Genomic DNA, 23,399 nt, shown 5'->3' on the forward strand with positions numbered 1-23,399 from the left:
GGCAAGCTAGAGCAACATCTGGGGGAGACTGGCTTCCTGAGCACCTGTGAAATCATGCTATGATTTGCTTCATCTACTCACATGCTAGATTGGCCCTTTCCCATAGCTTCCATGTTTTATCAATTTCAGGACATATTTTTTTTTTGTTTCGTTTTTACATTTCAATGCCTCTGGTTTATCAGAATGCATCTTATCATCATTGTGTCATACTTTCATTAGCAATGTTTTATCTTTTTAGTGGTTTATCAAATGGTGAATCTCCCAATCAAGGGTGTTCCATAGACAAAATACAATGCTGTTCTTAGAGAGGTGACATGATCAAAAGAACTCATTAAGGGGTTACAAAGGAGGGGAGGAAAGGCAGTAGCTGCTTTGAAATCAGATCAGGAATCAAAGAGATGGACTGTTTCATTTTCTTTCACCTTTCAGCTCCTAAGCCTTACCTGGATGTTTGGATTCTGCCCATTGATATCCGCTTTGGAAAGATCTGGAAAGTTTGGTAGATCAAGGAGAAAAGATTTTGGGCCATCTCTTTGCAATGAAGGGTGCCCAGCCCCTTGCTGGAATCGCTGTCTGGGGAGGGGTTGGTGTGCAGCCTGGTGGTCCAGATTCTCTCCTGGTACTTCTTTGGAGAAAGTAGAGCTGCTTTCTGATAGAGAATCACTTTCCACATTGAGGTTATTCTAAAACAAACAAGTGAATGAACAAATAAATAGGGCATGATTTAAAAATACCACTCTCAACCGTCTATTCAATTCAGGAGCAAGAACTGCAGTGGCTTCTTGCAGAATAGTATTCCCAACTCATTTTCATTCCCCGGTAGTTTAATTCTCCATCTTCAGTAAGCCAAAGCATCAGGAAACTTATTCTAGTCTGCTACTTGGGAATTTTCTGAGGGTAAATGAGTTATGGGCTATTTATTAAACATCAAACACATCAACACAAAAGTACTATTATGAAAGACAGCAGGGGCTCTTTTGGAATTGGAATCAAATTATGTTTTCCTTTTCACAGGTTCAACTGGTTGATCACTCTTGCTTCAATAGTTATAGCCCTATAGTCCAGGGTTTGTTTCTTTGGTGTGGGTCATGGAACAAAAGATCTTATTAAATAGAATATAATAATTTATTTAAATAATCGATTATATCCATTTATCCATTCATCTCTCCTTCCTTCCTTCCTTCCTTCCTTCCTTCCTTCCTTCCTTCCTTCCTTCCTTCCTTCCTTCCAATAAACAAATGCCAACCACATACTAGGCACAGGAGATATAGCCATAAACAAGACAGACATGGACCCTATTTTCTTGGTGTATAGATCTAGTTGAGGGGAATGAATAATAAATATATGGATAAATAAATAAAATCAGATCAGAGAGTGGTGATTGCTAAAAAGAAAAGAAAGAAGAAAATAATAGAGAGCAGCTGGGGACACCATTAAAATAGCTGGAGGACCGTCTTTGAGAAAGTGACATCTGATATGGGACTTGAACAAGAGAAGGAGGCATCCTTCAAAGATCTGTGGGGAGAACACTCTAGTAGCTGGAATTATGTGTAAGGCAGTCCTGAGTTGGGGATGAGTGTGGTAATTTGAGGGACAGAAAGAAGGCCAGCAAGGCTGGTGTGTAGTGAAGGAGGGAAGAACAGCATGAAATGAAGATGAAGAGAGGAACCTAGCTGGAAAAAAGTGACACAAAGGCATTCTAAAAATGCAATGCCTTTATTCTGAAAAGTGCAAGTCTGTTGTTTTACCCAGCCAGTGAAAAATGTCTCTATTTAGTTGTCACTTGGGGAAAGTTTCCCAGTGATTGAGGAGTATAGAAATTGCTGGACTTATTCCCCAAACCAGCCCCTCTCCTTTCATTCTCTTTGGACTTTTCGTTGGATGCTTCCTCTATCCCTTCAGAGATGGCATTTTCATGTTTACTGGTGGAGAGAGATGTGGAGATAGAATTTCACCAGCCCTTGGGTCAGTGGTTAATGTTCTTGTTATTCTTGGGCATGTTTTGGGGTTTGTAGCATATATTCCAGCACACTGTCTCCACACACACTCCCTGCCCCCCCACCACAGTGCTTCTGACCCAGCCAAAGGGTTACATCTGGTATCAAAACACTCTGACTCTGAGTCCCCAAAGTCAAGAATGGCCTGGGGATTAAACTTGTGCAGCATATAAATATATTCTGAGAGAGCTAAGGTGAGAGAATGGATTGTTCTTTAAACAGAAATCAGCTTTGCGGATGATCTGAGAGGCCAAGAAGAGGATTGGGATAGGTACTATGTCTGTGGTCTCCTCTTTGAAACATGAAGTTGCACAGGGTTTGCTGGGTGCTCTCAGCATGTTTTTGTTTGCCCTCTCTTTTTGCTCAGGTGATGTAGCTGGGGCAGTGTCTTTGTTCACCTTGCCACCCACCTCTCTGCCATGGTTTTTGTCTCCTGGCACTGATCAACTCATCAGAGGCGAAGTGTATTGTGCTGAAATTGGGTCCAGTGCATGGAGAGAAAGAGAGCACATACTATATCTTTCCTCAACATGAGGCCTCTCTATCACAGCCCAAGAGAAGATAACTAAATGCAATTGTTCCCTTGCTTTTCTCCCTGGATCCCCAAATCTAAAACTTCCCCAGTTGAATTGTGAGACCAGTTGAATTGTCAAGGAAAAAAATTTTGCACAGGGTTTGGGCATATGAGTTTCTGGTGGGCCCAGGATTTGCTTGCCAATTGCTTGAGGAATTCCCTGCAAACTCAGCCTTAACTTCATTGTAGCAACTGGAAGTTACTCCTTAATTGTGTGAAAAAGGAAGCTCTCTATCTTTTTCCCTGTGATGAAGCACTTTTTCTCCTACTAAAACATATTTTAGAAGAAGAGATAAGAAATCTATTTTTGCTGCTATTTGGCATTTTGCTTAGATGGCTGAAAAAACAAGAATCACTGCTGATTGGTTTGTTGATCAGGCTCTGGAATTTTTCCCGGTAGGAGATACTCCACCACAGAGTGAAACTGGCTCAGCCGCAGTCCAAGAAAAAAAAAAAACAACTCCTTCAATGTCTCTGTGGTTCAACGACCCCCATGTAAAACAGAACAGATTATATGGAGAGTTCCGCACCTTTGCAGCAGGATAGTCAAGATAACTCAGGCTGGGTTGTATCTACACATGAAAAGAGGAGTATAGAGTTAGGCGATTGGCTGGACAATTCAGGCCACAAGTGCCTCTGCTGGGAATAGACAGGCTAAAGTATGTTTTGGCTTGAGTTAGGCTGCAATTGTGGCCTTTCTCTATCTTTCTCCATTCCTTCCTGCTCCCTGCCCATTGCGCCCCTGCCCTAGGTCAGTGTTCATAAAGAGTCTGGAAGAGGGGAGGTAATAAAGAAATGCTAATCACAATCTCTGAATATCTGAATTACTCTACCTAAATGTAGTTGTCTAGAAACCTTGACTCCCTGCAATGGCATGCCCCCAAACTTTCAGAAACTGGATGGGGATGGTGTCTTACTGTGGCTCACATAATAGAAACTCAACTTCATTCAATTGATAATAAGGTTCTGGAGTAGCCATTGTTTTGATGATGTAGATTTTAAATCTGGGGCAAGAGATGGAAGACAATGCTAACAACACAGGAAAAGGTCTTTTCATCCTTTCTTATACACTGCATATTTTCCTTACCAAGGTCCCATTGAAGATCTTTGCTGATGAACACCATTCATGTCTCATCAAGCTCACTCACTGAACATCTTACATAAATTATACTAGCAGAGTGAAGAGTCTCAAGACTGGTAGATCTCAAAGTAAAGACTTAAATCGTTTGTGTTTTATTCAGGAAAGAAAACATCCTTGAAGACATCAGTTTAGGAAAGTCTAAGAATTTAAGAAACGTCACCATTCTTTTTAAAGTGTGGCAGGATTAATTTTGCCTTAATTCAAGTGACATGAGGGTGTTTGCTCAGTTTAGAAAAATGTCCCACAATCTGTCTTTGAGTTGATCTTTAACCTGTGACAGTGCTGTAGCTCCAGTACCAATGTTCTCTCTGCAACTCCAATTTGAGAGCTGTGACTGCCAATAAAAAGAACAGAAGAACCAAAGCTATTATATAGCTTACACACATGCACTGTTCAAGTGCTGAAGTAGGTGATGTCCAGTGGCCAAACTGTCCACCTACTGCTGATGTTCCCCATCTTTGTGCACAGCTTTTGTCCTTCCATTATTTTACAGCTTATTCTGATCTAAAATAGGAATAAAATCATAATAAAATGTCAATAATAATGGAATAGGCTCCATGTTCATGCAGCCTAGTATTTTGCCTTAGACAACAGTATTGTGGCAGACATTGTTATTGCCTACCCAATAATGCATTCTCCTTTTTATTACTCAGTGTTTGATTCAGGTGGCAAAGTGCCTGGCTAAAACTACATTTCTCAGCATCCACTGCAGCCACAGGTGACCCCATGACACAGTCCTGTCCAATATGATATAAGTAGAAGCTGCTGAGTCAGAGGCATTTTGCCTTTTGCCTTTCTCTCTTCCACTTTCTACTGCTTGAAATGTGGATACTGGAGCTTGAATTGATTGAGGTGGCCAGCAGGCATGAGGATGAAGGCCATATTCTAAAGGTGGCTAAATGGAAAGACAAAGGGGCCTGGGCTCCTGATGGCATTCTAGGGCCACCAGACAAGTCCTTGAATAGTGAACTATGAACCTCTTTTACCATTTTCATCAATATTAATGTTAATCTTGACATTGCTGTAGCACCATTGTAAGTTCCCTGTTGTGACTCTGACTCTAACTATGACTACCAATACAAAACGGAGAAGCCCTGTCTACTCAGGTGACTCAAAGTTGAGTTCTCTGTTCTGGGCAATGGGACATAATCCCCAGCTGATGACGTACTGACAGGGCATTTAGTGAATCATCATGGTAAACTTTATAATGGCAACCAGGCTACAGATGCTCAGCTCTGCTGCTAACTTTCCTAGCATTCCTATGCCAGCTCAGCTATCTATATCCTTCTTCATACGTATTCAGAATCTTTTCATTGTTTCAGCACATTTACATTACATTACTCAAATCTGTTACTCACTGTATAATGTAATATTTCCTTTAATTTGTCCTAAAATATTAGCATTACATTTTAAGGAGTTTAACACTGCTAAAAGTACTCCTTGGAAAAATAAATGGCTGATTCCAGAGCTTGGGCAGAAAAGCATAGGTGAATTTGGGATACTGTATTGTGGCAGATATCAAGGAACCCTGCAGTGATTAAGAAAGTCCTCTTTAAAGAACACAGGAGCCAGCTTGAAGGGGCCCCATTGCCCAAAGATTAGACAATTCGAACATCAAAACAAAAAGTTTGTGGTTGACCACCACACATTGAGTCTATGAGAATCTCTGAGCCTATGATACTCACAAAAGAGGGGAAGACAGAAAAACTACTGTCACCACTCAAGGTAGGAATTTATAATACTCCCTACTTTGAACATGGGTATTAAAAAGAAAGAAGGGTTTTCCTGAGGAAGTAATATTTGAGCTGAGATTGAAAAGGTGAGCAGAAGTGAAGCAGATGAAGAGAACAGAGCAGAGGGGGAGGTGGGCCATTGACTGTTGGCCCAGGACATCACTGGCATAAGACCAAAGATGCCCAACCACTGCCTTCAGCCACTGCATGGCCACAGCTGCTCATTTTGGCTATCCTTGTGACCAAGGTGGAGTACCACAGCCACATCAAAGTCAAAGTTGTCACACTGGTCAGAGTTCCTAGCTACTCATTTGGCATCAGCAGAGGGAGGGAGAGAGGGTCTTTGGGTGAACCAAACCAGTGCAAATTTGGGTGATCAGCTCCAGGGGGAGACCAAGTTGTGAAAAATGGGAGATGGGGTCCACCTTTGGAAAATGTGTGCTAAGCATTGTTGTCTCAGTCTACAAACAGCCACCTGCCCTATTCTGCAAATACCAACCAAAGGCTGGTGTGTAAAAACAGGCCTAGTCTGAGCACTTCCAGAACCTCCAGAAGAAGCAAAAACTACTAACAAATTGTCGCTGGCTAGGACAGCTTTAGTGCTGTAAAAAAAAAAAGTTGTAGTAAGTATTCCCACATTAATGCAACTAGGCAGACTTCTTGGAGGCAAACGGGATGGCAGATTTCTGGAGGGCAAAGAACAGGCCATATCTGCAAACTCAAGCCCCACACCCTCCAATTCCACAAGCTCAGGAGGCACCCAATAAGTACTAGTTGATGATAATGATGGCCACAGGCCTAGTTAGATTTTATTTTAATTAGACTCAGGCTATAGGCCTCATTACCCCTCATGTGGCTTTTATGTGGGATTCTAAAGAGAAAAAATCCGGGAATCTCTATTGAAGATATTAAAGAAGATATTATTAGCAAAGCTTTGGTCTCATAGACTTTGAACAACAAACAACAGAGATTATAATTAACGTCACTGCAGCCTCTCTCCTTAAAACATACTAACAATATAGCTAATTAGCAATATGTCCTCATTTGGGGCTGGACATCTGCATATTATTATCGACAATGCTTGTTTCCTTTCCCCAGATTAAAGGAAGCCATCCTGCACCCAGGCATATGGCTGTGCTCCTTCTACATGAAAACACTTCGTTTCCTTCTACCCACGATAAACACACTCAGGATTTTATCTGTGCTGGGCATCGATTTTTGTCTGGAACACTTCCATGTGTCTAAAAATAAGTTCAAGAATGCCATTGGTGGTTATTTCAAAGGGAAGAGCAAATGTTTCTCTGTTTGGGTAGATAAAAGAATAAAAGGGCACACTGTTATCTTTACACATGATTGGGGAGCAGTGAGTGCCCCTAGGAAGAGAAAACCAGGAGAGAGAGCAAAATGAACTTCAGACAGTAGAATCTGTTTTCTCAGGGAGCACACGTGTCCTAGGGCTCAGGACCATCGCTGTAGGAGTGGCACTAGAGCATGGAGGAGGCTTGTTCTGGAAACAAGTAAGCAAGATCCATGGGAGAACCATGCACTGTTGAATACATAGAGGCAAGGTTGGCCACCTCCTGCTCTCTCTGCCTGTTGTGTAATGGAATCGCTCCCCTGAAGGCAGCAGGAACAGAGCAAATATCGATGGCTCTATTTTATAGCAAGGATGAAAATGCAAATTCCTGGCAGAGGGGAAATGGCCGGATATGCTTCAATTTTTGCTGTGGGATCCTGAAGCTGAATCTGGGAGCTAGTAACACTGATTGGCACATTATGTTCCAAGAATGCAGGAGAGTTGTATCTTGGTGGGCAGTGGAGCCTTCTGTTGAAAGCCTGACTCATAGCTGAGGAATCTCTCATTACAGTGGCAGAATGTGTCATAAGACTGTTTATTTTAGGGTTTGGGAGTGACCCTGCTTATGATCTCAGTCAACACTTTAGAAGAAATGAATGGTCAACTCCTTGCACTTGGGCAGGGAGCTGGTTCCACAAGGGAAGGGGCTACTAGTGCGGGCCACCCACTCCTGTGCATCTTTCTTAATTGAAGGCTCTTGGGGCCTTCGGACAAGATGGAAGTCAACACCCCACTGGCTCGCCTGCGATACTTCTGTAAACAGCTTTCATCTTGAAAATGTGTGGATTATTGGTGATTTTTCAAGTTGTGCTTTCTCTGCTGCTGGCAAAGAAAACAGAGTGGGAACTCTCCAGGACCCATTTCCTGTATGTCCTGTGAGGCTAAAGAATGAACAGAAAAGAAACATGCACTGGTCTTTCAACTCTAAGAAAACATGTAAAAAGTAGAATACATGGGTGGAAAGCTAAATTGGCCAAAGAAAACTTTACTCATCATCTAAAACATCTTTGCAAATGTAAGAGAATGAAGAAATTGTATTTTCCAGAACTCTTCTCAGAGGGAATGGTGGGCTTGCCTAGTAGAACCACTTTTATAGATCTCCTGGGGTGTGAGACAAAAGCTCCCACAAGAGTGTGCTAAAGGAGGGCTTTGTCTGCTGAAGGGGTATTTGGATTTGAGGGCAGAGCTAATTTGCTTTGGGCAACAAGGAACAGGGTGGCCACCAGGGGGCTTTGGTCTCTGCTTCTTGGCCATGTGGAGCTCAGCCTCCTTTTAAATCAAACTGTGAGCAAATATTTATGGATTATGGATTACTGAGGATCTTTCAACTTTTGCTTTCTCCATTTCTGGTATAGAAAACAGAGTGGTAGCTTTCTGGGATCCATTTTCCAGGACTTAATTTGAAGAGGCACCAAATTATTAGCATGCGTAAGTGGCCCAACTCTCTAAGTTCTTCCTTGATCAGAAGGGGAATGTGTCAAACAGGACAAGGAGACCCAGGAAGTTAACTGCTCCTGCAGTGCTTTTGTGTCTCCCCACATCAAATGGGGGCACCCAAGGCCTAGGTCAAGGCTGGTGTTCCACTGTTGAACGGCAGAACCTGGAAAGCAACTCGAAGAGCATGGGCTGGCAATGTTTGAAGGTTGACCGGGGGTATGGTGGCCCTGGGGACCCTTGCCCTGCTTATGATTTTAATTAAGAAGATGGGTTTCTATTAACACCCCAAGTTAAGACTCTTTATTGAAACCTACAACAAATCTGTCTGCTCCAGTACTTCTAAAATGGCATTTAAAGGGAACTGGATCTCAACCTCAGAACACTGGAAAGGGCTCATGGCTTTGCAGAAGAGGCCTGGGCCAGGAGGTATGAAGCCTGGGCCTATGTCCCAGCATTGCCCTTACCTACTTCTGTAAGCTTAGGCACATTATTGCACCTTTGCACCTGTGGTAGATTGGTTCACAAAAGTGTCCATAAATTCTCTCTCTCCCTAAATATCGCTGCTTTGGGTAGCTGTCTCCCACACTGTCTTTGTGTTTGGCCACGGGACTTCCTCTGGCCAGTAGACAACAGTACGTATAAACAACTGCTTGTACATTGGGGCTTGCCTATTTTTGCTGCTCTTTTGAATCCTGAAACTACTGTGTAAAAAGGCCTGGGCTAGTCTACGGGGTAATAAGAGACATGTGAAACAAAGATAATCTATCCCAGACCAACCAGCTAGCCAATGACCAGTTGCTAAAATGGAGACTGCCCTGGACCATCCAGCCCCAGCTGAGTCAATGCAGACTGGAAAAGCCACGCAGCTAACCCATAGAATCATGAGAAATAATAACCATTTGTGGTCTTAAGCTAATTAACCCAGAATGATTTGTTATGCAGCAAAAGCTGGTACAGGACCTCAGTTATAAATGGGTATAGCGAAGAAGACTGGAAACTACAGAAAACCTCTCAATCCATCTGGTTCTGAGTCCCTAGCAATGAAATCTTCAAGAAACACTTGTTCTGGAGAAATTATTCCACGGATTAAAACAACTTATCCCAAGTGCTGAAAACATCAAATTGAGGATGGGGAGATTCAACAAAACTGATAGTTCTAAAGGCGTAAAAGGTCACTACTGTCTTCCATGACAAGAATACCTTCTCCTTTCTGCTATCCTTCCACCTGCTAACTCTTAAGCTGGGTAGAGTCTGTTGGACCCCTCCTCCCTCCACTGTTTTCCATCATTTACATATGCTGCTTGGTTAGCAGTTTCACTGACAGTTTTTCAAATAGTCTGAGTGGAACCACAATCGTTCTCCCTTACGAGGCACCTGTATAGCTCAGCGAGCTGCCAGAAACTAGTACTGCTCATTTATTAAGGAACCCCACTGGCACCATAAAACAATCACAGAGCTATCACAGACCAACTACGACTTGAGGTGAAGAGAAAGCGGTAGCCACCAGAACCTACTCCCCTTCCCATCTGCCTATACAGATTGTTCTTATTTAGACTGCTGTTCTGTTCTCTCCATGGAAACTGTTTGATCTCTGCCTGGAAGCTGGCAGGCGATGTGACTGTGGGCCCTTGACTTAGCTTGGCCAGCCTTTCTTTGTAAATGGTTAGGATGCTTGTTTTACTTGTGGGTTCACTCAGCAAACACTCACTGGGTGTCTGCTTTAAGCCAGGTGCTCTGCTGGGATGAGACAGTTCAAAAGCACAGAGCTCGTTAAGATAAATTCTCCAAAACTTGAAAATAAAGCAAAGGGATGATGGCAAGTTTATCAGTTCATCCTCAGGCACAATATGACTGGCCTGTACAAAATTATTTGATTCTCTGGGAGAATGTACGTACCTTTGTTTCACTTATTATTTACTGCTGATTAGGGCCCAGACTAAAAATTATATGCTCACTTGTAGATTTTCATCTTGTGGAAATACAAACGTTTTTTGTTCAGTTGAAACAATAATTCATTAAAAGATCTCATCAAAAGGAAAACAATTGTAACTATATGAGATGGTGGATGCTAACTAAATTCATGCTAACTAAATTCACAACATATACATATATTAAGTCATTATGTTGTGCACCTTAAATGTATATGATGTGATATGTCAATTATAATAAAACTAGAAAAAAGAAGCAAAATAACTCAAAGATTATATCATATTGCTCTATAGGGCATTAACCAGTTTTGTTTCTAGCTTACAAATTTACTTCTTTGTGATTTTCCTAACTAATTTTATAAATATCTGTTCCTCAAATGCTCTGAACTGGTATTATCACCCTTCTAGTTCCCTCATTAAATAGTTAAATAAATCTTTGACATGTGCTTATTTTATATTTGCATGAGACATGCTTTTAACATTATAAAAAATCATCTTTGGATAGGCTTTTCTCTTCGAGGACTTCTAACTCCAGTGGGGAAGTTAGGATGCTCATACATTTATAAAATGCAAGGTAGAAAGTGGGAAATGCTTTAGTAGTGGCAGTTTTCAATGTCAGGAAGTAAAATTATGCAGACTCCTGATTTTGATTCCACAACTCACGATGTATTGAGTCTTTAATGTCAACATTATAATGTTCTTTCTTTTTCTCTAGAAGACCCTTATCTGGGTACTGGTCCAATGCACTAACAAGCTGAAACAAGTCTGGAAAAGCATGGTTTGCAATTGGGACTTCTCTAGGGTTTCTTCTTCTCGAGGGGCCCTGAGGGCAGGACAGATCAAGTGCCCAGTGTCAGAGGGCACTCACCCTACTTTCAACCATGTTATTACCTCCCTGTCCCCACACAATGTCCTACTGTGACCCTAGAGAAACAAAGCACCCTCCAGTTTTGCTCTCAATAGAAATAATTCTCCCACTAGATCCCATCCTAAGTGGAGTTAGGCTGAAGAGCAAGAGACAACAGCATGCTTTTCAGAGGCTTTTTTTAAGGGGGTGGTCATGAAGCGGGTGTGCAGGGAACGTGTGTACACATTTATGGCTCTTACCAGTATTGAAATCATGGTACTAGGGTGTATTAGTCTGAATCCAGGCAAGAAATTGATGGTGCTGATGTACTGGGTAACTGAGGAGAGCTTAATAAAGGTACAATTTACAGATATCTGTGAAAATAAGCTGGAAACCACTGAAGATGCTACAGTGCCCAGGGCCAGTAAAGTCAGGGAGAGCTTACATCCCCAAGCATGAAGAGGCAAGGAAGGGGGTGGTTACTATTCTCCAAAGTAAGAAAGGTGTATGTGTGTGTGTGTGTGTGTGTGTGTGTGTAGAGGGAACTTAAGGGGCTCACTACATACTGCAAACCCCCTCTCCTCTTCCCTTCATCTCCTGCATCTTTACCAATGGCCAAATTCAATCAGAAGCCTGAGAGCCAGGAAGCCAGTTGATGTAGTGCAGACAGATCATGCACCTGAGGCATAAATTAGGATGGGGAAAGGCAAACAGTGGATCTAGAGAGGTAAATAGAAGGTACTGAGCACACAGGATGTGTCTTGGGGAAACCAAGCACTGGATGTTAAATCTAATCTTCATGACATCCATTTGAGGTAGACGAGAGCACCTCCATTTGGGATGAGAAGATTGAGGTGGGCTAGTAAGGAGATGCCACCACCCTACTCCTTCTGCTGTCTGTGCTGTTCTCATTTCTATTTAGAGGTGTTGTTTGAGGTAAGAGAGTCTGTTGCCTCCTTGAAGTTCCCATGCTCCCCTAACTGAAGCCCTGTCCAGGGGTAACTGTACCAGGAGAATGGCTCAAGAACACTGGTCTGAAGCATGCCACTGATTGAATCTGCAACTCTGCTCCTCCACTTTGTGTGGTGAGGAGTCCTGGCCTTGTTTTCATAGGAAAACTTCTAGCCCAGTGCTTCTTGACTGTGCAGACTGATGACTTCACAGTGTCATTATGTCTGGTGAACAAAAACAACAAAACTGATCTAATGAGCATGAAATAAAATGGATGGTGACTAATTCATGAAGGAAGAAGCAGAAATGAAATGGCACATAGTACTTTATGCAAACATGAAGGGAGCTACTCAGTGGGCCAGATGAGGCAGAGAACACAGAAAGAAGATCACAAAGAGCCAGACTCCAAACTTACAAACATGTATTGCTTTGGATACTAGCCTCTGGGGTCATCAAATTCTTTCTCAGATTTGCTAAACACTTTGGGTAAACTTTGAAAATGACAAGGGCCATTGCAGATGACATGATAGTGTACATGGAAAATCTTATAGACTCTACAAAAAAACTGCTCAAACTAATAAATGAATTTGGCAAAACAGCGGGATACAAAGTCAATATCCAGAAATCAAAGGCATTTCTGTATACTAACAATGAATCAGCAGAAGCAGAAATCAAGAAAAAAATCCCATTCGATATAGCAAAAAGAAAAATAAAATATCTGGGAATAAATCTAACCAAGGAGGTTAAAGACCTGTATGCAGAAAATTACACAACACTGAAGACAGAAATCAAGGAAGACACAAACAAATGGAGACGTATACCGTGTTCATGGATTGGAAGAATTAACATCATCAAAATGTCCATACTACCCAAAGCAATTTACAGATTCAATGCAATACCTATTAAAGTACCAATGGCATATTTCACAGACATAGAACAAACACTTCAAAAATTTATATGGAACCATAAAAGACCCCGAATAGCAGCTGCAATGTTAAGAAAGAAGAACAAAGTAGGAGGGATCACAATACCTGATATCAAACTGTATTACAAGGCCACTGTAATCAAAACAGCCTGGTACTGGCATAAAAACAGGCACATAGACCAATGGAACAGAATAGAGAACCCAGAAATAAACCCAACTCTCTACAGTCAATTAATATTCGACAAAGGGGGCAGTATCATAAAATGGGGTAAAGATAGCCTCTTCAACAAATGGTGTTGGGAGAACTGGACAGCTACATGCAAAAAAATGAAACTCGAGCACCAACTTACATCATACACCAAAATAAATTCAAGGTGGATAAAAGACTTAAATATAAGCCATGACACCATTAAAGTCCTAGAGGAGAACATTGGCAGGAAAATCTCAGATATTTCACGCAGCAACATTTTTACTGATATGTCCCCTAGAGCAAGGACTATAAAGGAAAGAATAAACAAATGGGATCTCATCAAAATAAAAAGCTTCTGCGCAGCTAAAGAAAACAGCATTAAAATAAAAAGACAACCAACTGTATGGGAAAACATATTTGCCAATGATACCTCAGACAAAGGTTTAATCTCCAAAATATACAAAGAACTCACACGACTTCACTCTAAGAAGACAACTAACCCAATTAAAAAATGGGGAAAGGACTTGAACAGACACTTCTGCAAGGAGGACATACAGAGGATCCAGAGACACATGAAAAGATGCTCAATATCGCTAGCTATCAGAGAGATGCAAATTAAAACCACAATGAGATACCACTTTACACCGGTGAGAATGGCTATCATAAACAAAGCAATAAACAACAAATGTTGGAGAGGGTGTGGGGAAAAGGGGACTCTGGTCCACTGTTGGTGGGATTGCAGACTGGTACAACCATTATGGAAAACAGTATGGAATTTTCTCAGAAAACTAAAATTGGACTTGCCTTTTGACTCAGCAATTCCACTGCTAGGATTGTATCCTAAGAACCCTAAAACACAATCCCAAAGAACATATGCACCCCAATGTTCATAGCAGCACAATTTACAATAGCCAAGAGTTGGAAGCAACCTAGGTGCCCATCAGTAAATGAATGGATCAAAAAACTATGGTACATATACACAATGGAGTTTTATGCTGCAGAAAGAAAGAAGGAGCTCCTACCTTTTGCAACAACATGGATGGAACTGGAAAGCATTATGCTGAGTGAAATAAGCCAGGTGTTGAAGGACAAATAACATATGATCTCACCTTTAACAGGAAGCTAAACAACAAAACAAATAAGCAAGCAAAATATAACCAAAGACACTGAGATAGAGAACAGGCTGACAGTGACCAGAGGGGAGAGGGGAGGGAATTTCAGGGGAAATAGGGGAGGGATTTAGAGGAACCTATATAAAGGAAACATCAACAACAACTTAGAAGGGTGGAAATGGGAGGGAGGGGGGCATGGGGGTGGGATGGGATGGGAGTAATAGACAGAAAACTGTACTTGAAAAATAATTAAATAAAAAAATTGGAAGAAAAAAAAAAAGAAAATGACAAGGGCCAAAATGACCATTCACAGTAGAATGTACAAGTAAAATGTATGCATAAAATAATCAGAATGGAACATAATCAAATTTCACAAATGTAATGTTGAACAAAGAAAGTCAGATACAAACAAACATAAAACTTATGATTCTTTTTATATAAAGTTCAAAGCAGACAAAACCAACCAATGCTGTTATAAGTCAGGACAGTGGTGACCCTCTGGATGCCAGTCACTGGAAGAGAGCCCTTGTGGGGTGGAGCTTCTGGGGCACTGGCCATGTTCAGTTTCTTGATCTACAGGTTTGTTCACTTTGTGAAAATTCATTTATTACCTCTGCTCCCTCTGCATGTATCTTACTTACAACTAGAACTTGCATAACTGCCAAAAACAATAAAGAGAAGAAAATGAAAAGAGAATCAGAGGGCAGTGACAATTGGCAAGGTCACAGATATTTCTTAAACATACCAAGCTTCTCTGTCACTGATATTTTCTGAACAATAAAGGGAGAGGGAAATATAGCATTTGGAAAAAAGAGGGACTCCACCTTTGTTGTGTTATTTCACTGTGGCTCAGTTTTCTCATCTGTAAAATGGGGAGCATCTCTGGTAAAATCACTTCTTTTCTACCCTTTCTTATTCCTTTCTCTCAATTAGCCTTTCCTGGTACTCATTTGTATATTTTATTTTTCCCTCTCTCTTTTATTCTCCTCAGCATCTGAAACCTAATCCTTTTTTCTTCTTCAGGAGAGGACAAGGCAACTGAGAGCCCTTGGGGTCAGGAGAGGGGGTAGGCAGTGGGTGATGCATTTCCTGGCATCTGGGATAGCTATCCACTCTTTTGCTATTACTTATTGAGCACACGTATCTAACTCATTTTCCCAATTTTCAAAATTCCCTCTCATTCTTCATACCCCATTTGTCCTGAATGGATAAGGAAAATATGGAACATATACACAGCGGGATATTTATGAGATAATAGGACATCCTGCCATTTGTGACAAAATGGATAGACCTAGAGCACATTACGTTAAGTAAGATAAGTCAGACAGAAAAAGAGAAGTACTGTAAGATAGCACTAATATGTAGAATTAAAAAAACTTGTAAAAACAATAAAATGGTGGGATGGGGAGAAGACTGATGTTATTCCTTTCTCTTGAATATTTTCTACCTCAGGCCCAGCTTCTACCTTCCTTACCTATAACCACACCTCCATTTCCACCATATTTTTAAGGATTATTTCTCTGTTAATCTTGTCCAAACACCCTGCATGCATAATTTCAAGCAATGCCTCCCAAAGCTCCCTATCTAGGGGTACAATTATCATGATGCCCATTGTACAGGTGAGAAAACCAAGGTTGAGAATGTTACCAACATTGCCCAGCTCACTAAGGGTCCAGCTGGGGGTTTACCATGCTTGTGAAACTGGTTGACTGGCAGAAGCTATACAGGTGTTAACACTGAGCCGGTGGACACAGAGAAGGCAGCCTGAGTTGGCTGAATCCTTAGGGAAGAATGTTAACACTTCTTCTAACCACCCCAGTGTGAAGAGGGTGGTTAGGCTGCACGGAAAGGACCAAGACCACTACCAACCAAAGAGGCCAAACTTAGGGAGAGAGGGGGTAATCAGTGCTTTAGTCATCTGAGCTTAAAAGCCATTTTCATTTCCACTACCCCCTATATAATATAGCTGATTCTGGAATAGTCACACTCCAGCTGCATGGCAGGAGCAGGGCACAGGGTGGTTGGAAAATTCAACCCCCTATCTTCATAGAATATGATCCAGGGGGAATGAGAGGGCATCTGGTCTGGGCCCAGAATACAGGGTTCCTGACTCCCAGCTTGGCGTTCTTCCTATGGAACTGGCTACTTAGGTAGCATTGTCCTGTTGCTCTCTGTGGTTTTACATGACTGCAAAGTTAGCTTTTCTCTTTATAGTTGCAGTCCTACCAAAAAACCTGAATCTTGTTAAATACCCTTGGATGCATGGATGCATGGATGGATGGATGGATGGATGGATGGATGGATACATGGATGAACAAACAGGATTTCAAAGACCGATAGGTGTGGGCACAATTGACTCCCTGTGGTTTCATCCAGGGCTGCCACATACATTATGTCACCTGTGTATGGCACAAAGGAGCCTGGCGAGGGGCATACGGAAGCTGAAATTCAGACTGGAGCAAGGGATGCTGTCTGCCCAGAGGAGTGGCTGAAGAAGCCCTAGTGTCTACCTCTTTCTGTCTCTTTTCCTTCCCTATTAACAAAAACTCCTGTTTAAAACCTTGTTTAGATATTGTCTTCTCCGTAAAGCCTTCCCTGATCTCAGCTTGCTTTGCATTATCACTGTACTTTATAATACTTCTTTTATTCTATTTCTACGTATTATTAGATGCTTATTCATTTTTTTGCCATTTCTGGATAATAAAGGCACACAGAAGGCAATTTAACTGTAAACACAACTGCACACAGGGGTAAATTATACTAGCCATACAAACTTTTTCAAGTAAATGCATATCTGCTAATGACAAAAAGAGAACTTTGCCATTTCTGAAATTACTTTCCTATTGCGCTAGTGCAGCTACCTTCATTACTCGCTCTTTTAAGTCCCAGCTTACGTATCACCTCCAGAAGGAGGACTTCTCTGATCATCCTGCATAAATCGTGTCTTTTCTCCCTGGACAGTTTCCCACCATCACTCTGCTTATTTCCTTTCTAGTAGTTGAAAGCTGAAATGACTCTATTTATGGACTTTCTCCTTTGTTGTCAGCCCCACCAGGATGTCAGCTCCTTAAAGAACATATTATGTCTGTTCTGTTACTTGTGTATACTTGGCTCTTAGCCCAGAGCCTGGCACATAGTAAGACCCCACTAGGTGGATGAGCAGATGAGTGAATGAATAGACAAGCAAGATCTCAAAGCTCAGTGGGCATGGGCATATCTGACTGACCCTACATCTCTGGAACCACATTTGTTTTGGTCCCAGGATGCAGGGAGATGAAGGGAAAGGCTGGGAGAGGTGGAGAGAAGATTCTCTAGCTCAGTTTCTGGTTTGAACACTACTTACATAGTGATCCCAAGTCCTGACACAACATGCCACGGCACAGGGATGTCGTGAGCAGTACCTGGCTCTTCCCTTTGTCCGGGAGGAGAATGTAGAGGCTGCGTTGGGGGTAACAACAACAATAGCCACCTGTGCATGACTAATTCACCATTTAGTGGCCAGCAAGCACACGGAGGAGAAGGACACCATGGGGCAGCTGGGATATGAAGCAGGGACAGAAAGAAGACTTAGAAGGAGCTGAAGTAAAGGGCCCAGGTATTTTGCTCTTTTGAACTGCATTCTGATACTGAACATTTTCTGAATCTGCTTGCTTCTTTTCAATGTCAAATAGGAATTCAAAGATTTTATATATACATATTTATTTATACATATACATGCTTATAAGTATGTCTACATAAGTGCATATAAATATATATTTGTGTATATATAAAACATTTACACAAGTATATATTTATAAGTAGTATAAATACATATATAAATATATGTACACTTTATATATACACATATGGATTTGTGTTTTAACTTTCAGTTTTAATTTTTAATCATAACATCTCCTAAGTGTTCCCTTTTTCCTAAACAAGCTCACAGAAAAGCTGGTAATAATGCTGAGTTATCACTTAAACCTAGTTGTTCTCAAAGTGTGGTTCCTCAGACCAGTAGCATTGGAATTACCTGGAAAATTGTTAAAAGTGTTGATTTTCAGCCCCCCCCCCCCTGCAGAATCTGAGTCTGTGGGGGTTAAATCGAGCAGCTCTGGCTTAACCAGCCCTCTCAGTGATTCTTACAGGGCTACCATCTGAGAACCTCTGCTTTAACCTGGAGAAGATAAGGAATAGTGGCTTAGTAACAGTTAGGAAGCTCTTGTCCTGAGGGTTACTTTAGCAAAGGGAAAGATCTTCAGGAAATGCTTGTGTGCTTTTCTCTTGTGGAAATGTAATTACGTAAATAGCAAATGAGTCCCAAGGCACCCAGTCAGGCTTGGGGAGTCACCTACTCCTCAGGGATCCACAACAATGATGACACTGTGAGGGGAAAGCATAGCTTCTCACACTCCAGGGTCCCTGGGTAAAGGAAGCTGCTGCTGAGTCAAATGCCATTAGAGAGCAATATATGAGATGAAAGACAAAAGCCCAGAGATGGAGGGTGAACTATATAAACTTTCCTGCTTCTCCCAGCATCAACATATTCTAGCCTTGTCACACTTGCTTAGGTAGAAAGTGTCCCAAATGGCATAGTTAAGGGTTTCTAACTGATTGCTCCCTTGCTCTGTGTCTGACTCTGAAACACCATGCAAGTTCCTGGGGAAGGGCAGGCTCGGGTCTGATTGGCTGCTGGATAACCTTTTCAGAACTGGCAGAAAATTAAGCCAGACCTCAGAGGAGGCCTTCAGTCAGGAAGGCCCAGGAGAGAGGAGAAATTGTCCATCAGTATATGAGAGAAGTGGGAAGAAAGGTGCTGGGAGACAGAGGAGAAAATTGGATCAGGAGTTGCCTTTGGGTGCCCCAAATACCAACTGACTATTCCCATGGTTTGAAAATGGCCCCTCTTCAAACCTGAAATCTCCCTAGTACTCCAAAAGTCCCTGCCACACACGGCAAAGATTTATCCATCAGCAAGGATAAATCTCAAACTGTCCTACGTATAACTTGCACTTTTCAAGGAGATTGAAGCAGTGGCTTATACCTGAAGTTGAAGACGCAAAATCTGTTTGTTCCCAGCATATACCATCAGAACCAAGTGTCAAATGTGCCTACTCCAAAGGAAAAACACCCTGACTAGGATCTGTCCAAATCTTCCAAACCCTTGCTCCTTATTATTCTCCCAGAAAGATCTGGAAAACAGCAGTGTGGTGGATGCATTCACACCTATGTGTTGGAAGGCTTTGTGGACAAGGTCAACTACTGCCAGGAATCCAACCCAAGAAAATGTTTTCTTCAAACAAGCCACACAGGCCCAGACTGGAAAGGTTCATGTAGCAACCAGAGCTTTGCTTTTCTCCAGCAAATTTATACCTTGTTCTGTGAAAATGCCATTTGTTTGCTCACTTGGAATCCCATTCACTCCCCAAGTATGCAGATAGAAAAACTTATTTTTCTGTAGAGCCAAACCCATTTTTAACCAAAGCCCAGGGTGTTCAGTCACTAAGACCTCCAAAAGCTCACCCTCCCCAGTGGTCCACAGAAAAGGCATAGAAATGCAGAAAGCCCCAACATACCATGTTATATAAACTAGCATTGGCTTCTTTCAAAATCCTGATTTTGAAAGTGGGCTCAAGAAGGTCAGAAGAGAGAGTTAATTGCAAGTAGATTTGCTATCTCTTTGACCAAAGGAAATAATGTTTTTTGTTTTTCAAAAGAGAAAGAAAGCATGTTAGGATTCCTGCCTCCTGCGTGCCACTGCTGGTTTCCTCACTCCCCGCATGCCTCACTTTATCTTATGCCAGATCATGATCTCACGCCTTGAGCCCACGAACAGAAGATCCCGTTCCCCAGAACTCCCTACCCCCTCCCCCAAGGGAATGTCTCCCGTTCCAGGTCTTGAACAAAGATTCCACGACACATGTTTGATCTCTTCACGCTCCATTTTCATTAGTCCTTCACACTCTCCATCACTTGGAAAAATACAAACAGCATGGTTCAGTTTTAAGGTTAAGAACTGACAGTCTCCATAAACATTTTTACAATCAAAGCTGATTTATCCACTGCCAGAATTCAGTGTCTGCAAGAGAGGGGTGAGGTGGGATGGAGGCAAGGAATGGAAAGTGGAAAATTTCACTATCAGAGTAAGAGAACAAGTGCTGTTCCTTCAACTGCTGAGTGAAGGACACCCCACGGCATTGCTGGCAAAGAACTGGATTGATCCACCTCCAGATGATTAAAACACAGCCATCCTCCTTTGTTCATGACGGATATACTCCAGGACATTGGGTAGACGCCTGAAACTGCAGATAGTACTAGAACCTAGATGGACTGTGTTTTTTCTATACATGCACACACACCTATGATAAAGTTTAATTTATAAATCAAGCACAGTAAAAGATTATAACTAATAATAAGATAGGCAATTATAACAATATAAGAAAAGCTCTGTAAATATGGTCTCTCTCTCTCTCTCTCAGCATATCTTATTGTACTGTACATACAGCTTGGATATGCTGAACAAAGGGATGATTCATGTCCCAGGTGGGATACAGTGAGAGTTCATCATACAGAATGGTGCTCAATTTAAAACATACAAATTGTTTATTAATAAAATTTTCTGTTTCATATTTTCAGACTGTGGTTGACTGAGGGTAATGGAAGCTGCAGAAATGGAAATGGAATAAAAGGGGTGGGGCTACAATATCACAGAGAGGAACACAAAAACCCCAGAAGCAGGGTACCTCAGGTATACTTTCATGACTTATGGAAAATATGAAGCAATGGAAAGTCCTGAGTTATGAGATGGCCAGGCCTTAAATATTAAAAGTTGTGTATGAAGAGGTTACAAAATCATTCTCAAGATCTTTTAAATAGAGAAAAAGCAGAGGGTAACATAGGTGGAGGCAGAGAAGATCTAGAACTTAACCCACACTCCACCTAACACTACCCCAAATATTTATGAGCTGAAATAATTTAATTAGCTGGAGTTTATCATGATGGTGTGTGGGCAGATGAGCTTTAGGGCCTTTATTCATTCATCCATCTAACATGTAGTTAAAGAGAGCCAATTATTCCATTCTAAGAGCTGGAAATACAATGGAGAGGAGACAGGTACAGTCCTTGCCCTCATGGAGTTTATAATCTCCATCAGAGATTCCCAAATTTTGTGGCTCCTCCTGATGCCCAGGTCACACCCCAAACCATTTAATATGGGAGCCTGGGGTAGGATCTGGGCACCATACTTTCAAAGATCCACAGGATTCTCAAGTGCAACAAAGATTGAGGATCACTTAGGATTCTTAACTGTGCTGTCATGATTGGCCTGATCAATGAGCACCAAAGTCTTGCCCATGGCTTATCCTAGCAGCTCCTGCTCTGCTTTCTGAAACTCTTGGTGCCCACAAGGACTTCATCCTAACGTTTTCAGTATAAGTGCAGAATTTTTTGTTAGCTTACTTCATTTGAGCCCTTCTGAGAGAGTTTCCTAACTAAAAGTACTAGTCACATACTTAAATGCTGATAGGATGATCTCTTTAATCCAAAACCTAAATCAGAACACATTACCCAGCACCTAATCTGATCACGGTATAAAATATTTGAAACCTAGGCCATCCTAGAAATTCTAAGCCTCCTGGCTGCCGCATCTACAAGGTTCTTTCATGGCATGAGTCCTGGGAGCAGACTCCCAGCAGGTTTAAATCACCTGATTCTCTTGTTAAAGTAGAAAAAAAAAACCTTGCTGGATAAACCCTTTCTTTCTATTTTCTTTGAGCTTTTATATCCCATTCCTGTTCAAGTGATCAATGGAAATTCATTATAGACCTTCTTGGACCTACTCCTGGATTTTCATCAATTTAGAAAGGAAACATTACATTAAGTCTTTCTCTGGAAGGCTCCAGGAATTTTAAAAAAGAAAAGAAAAGAAAAAGACAAAAAAAAGGAGTCTGCTTTGAAGTTGCAATGAACATGCCAGAAAAAAAAAAGAAAGTACAAAAACCCAACAAAACCCCAAAATGATGGATCCTGAGAAAAATGTTGAAGGAGAAGTACTTTGCCCTGTTTCCCATTGTGTGTTCTTAGGGTGAAGTGGTCCCACTCAAACCACCAGAGCCTGCCAGTTGGCCAACCCAGCGGCATTCCACAACAGAGATTAAAACCAACTTTATGATTGTGGTGCAAATAATAAAGAGCCTGGCAGGGTTTCCTTCCAAAATGAAAGCTCATTTATTTTCTGAGGTGTATAATTTGGTTGTAAATGTTTCCTTTGGGCCAAAACATCCCAGATTGTTTTTGCCTGGAACACATCACTGCTTTGCTGGAGAAGAATGGACTCCATGTAGTCCCACTGTGTCTGTCCACTCAAGGAATGGAGGGATTCAAGTTCACCCTGCCAACTTGTGTCACATCTGGTGGCAGTGGTCTGCTGGGCAGAACTAGAGATGGGGAGGCAGGAGGTGCTGGGCCTGGACTGGCTGCACCAACTCCCAAGCCCAGTCCATCTGTGAAATGGGCAGGCTCACTGCTGGCCCTTTCCCATACCTCATACCTGTTTTGGTACCTCTTGGCAAAAAGAAGGGCAGAAGAGTTCCCTGTAAAACTTAGCTTTTCTTCCAGGTCTTTCTGTCTTTATTCTATTTATCTTTTCAAAAATCACTCTGAAAAAAAATCCACCCAGAAATGACTAATATTTGGATAAAGGCAAAGTCAGATTCTTTCCAGGGCCCATGGGTCGACCACACGTACTTGGGGCCAGAATTTGGCCCATTGGGTTTCGTCAATCTCACATACAAACAGCTTTTCATCCTATACAAGCAACTTAAGAAATAACAGCCCTTTCAACCATTTTCATGTTTGTCAACTCTCTTCCTTACAACATATACTTTTATCCTGTCTTTCATTTGCAACTCCACATTAAATCCAAAGCCAGTGCTATGCTTTGTAGGTAAAAATATATTTATTCCACTGTCCTCCCTCCCCCAAACAAAAGGTAATACAGAACAGGGAAATGTCTGTTGAGATCAAGGGCATGGCATCAAAAGTCATCGTGCAACATCCCTTCACGATATATAAAGCTGTTATTTTAACACTGGGACTGGAGTGAAGGAGGGGGAAAGAAGTGAACTGAAAGGGGACACAAAATTAGTGCAGTTAATCTGGGAAATATGAGAAGAACACTGGCAGAAATTAGTGTTGTAGGACTTGGCTCAGGAGGTGAAATTCAATGGT

At 41.7% G+C, this 23,399-nt stretch overlaps 1 protein-coding gene across 1 annotated transcript in view; it reads right to left on the reverse strand.

The window, feature by feature from the left end:
- The window catches only part of ISM1 (isthmin 1), a 91,755-nt gene that overhangs the window by 28,535 nt on the left and 39,821 nt on the right, over positions 1 to 23,399 (reverse strand). Inside the window, exon 2 of the mRNA XM_037031355.1 lies at positions 444 to 683. Coding sequence (XP_036887250.1) covers positions 444 to 683 — 240 coding nt within the window. The remainder of the gene's footprint in view (positions 1 to 443; positions 684 to 23,399) is intronic.

Source organism: Sturnira hondurensis, unplaced genomic scaffold (assembly GCF_014824575.4).
Source record: "Sturnira hondurensis isolate 20B ecotype Veracruz unplaced genomic scaffold, ASM1482457v3 Scaffold0001813, whole genome shotgun sequence".
In the NCBI taxonomy this organism is placed as follows: Eukaryota; Metazoa; Chordata; class Mammalia; order Chiroptera; family Phyllostomidae; genus Sturnira; species Sturnira hondurensis.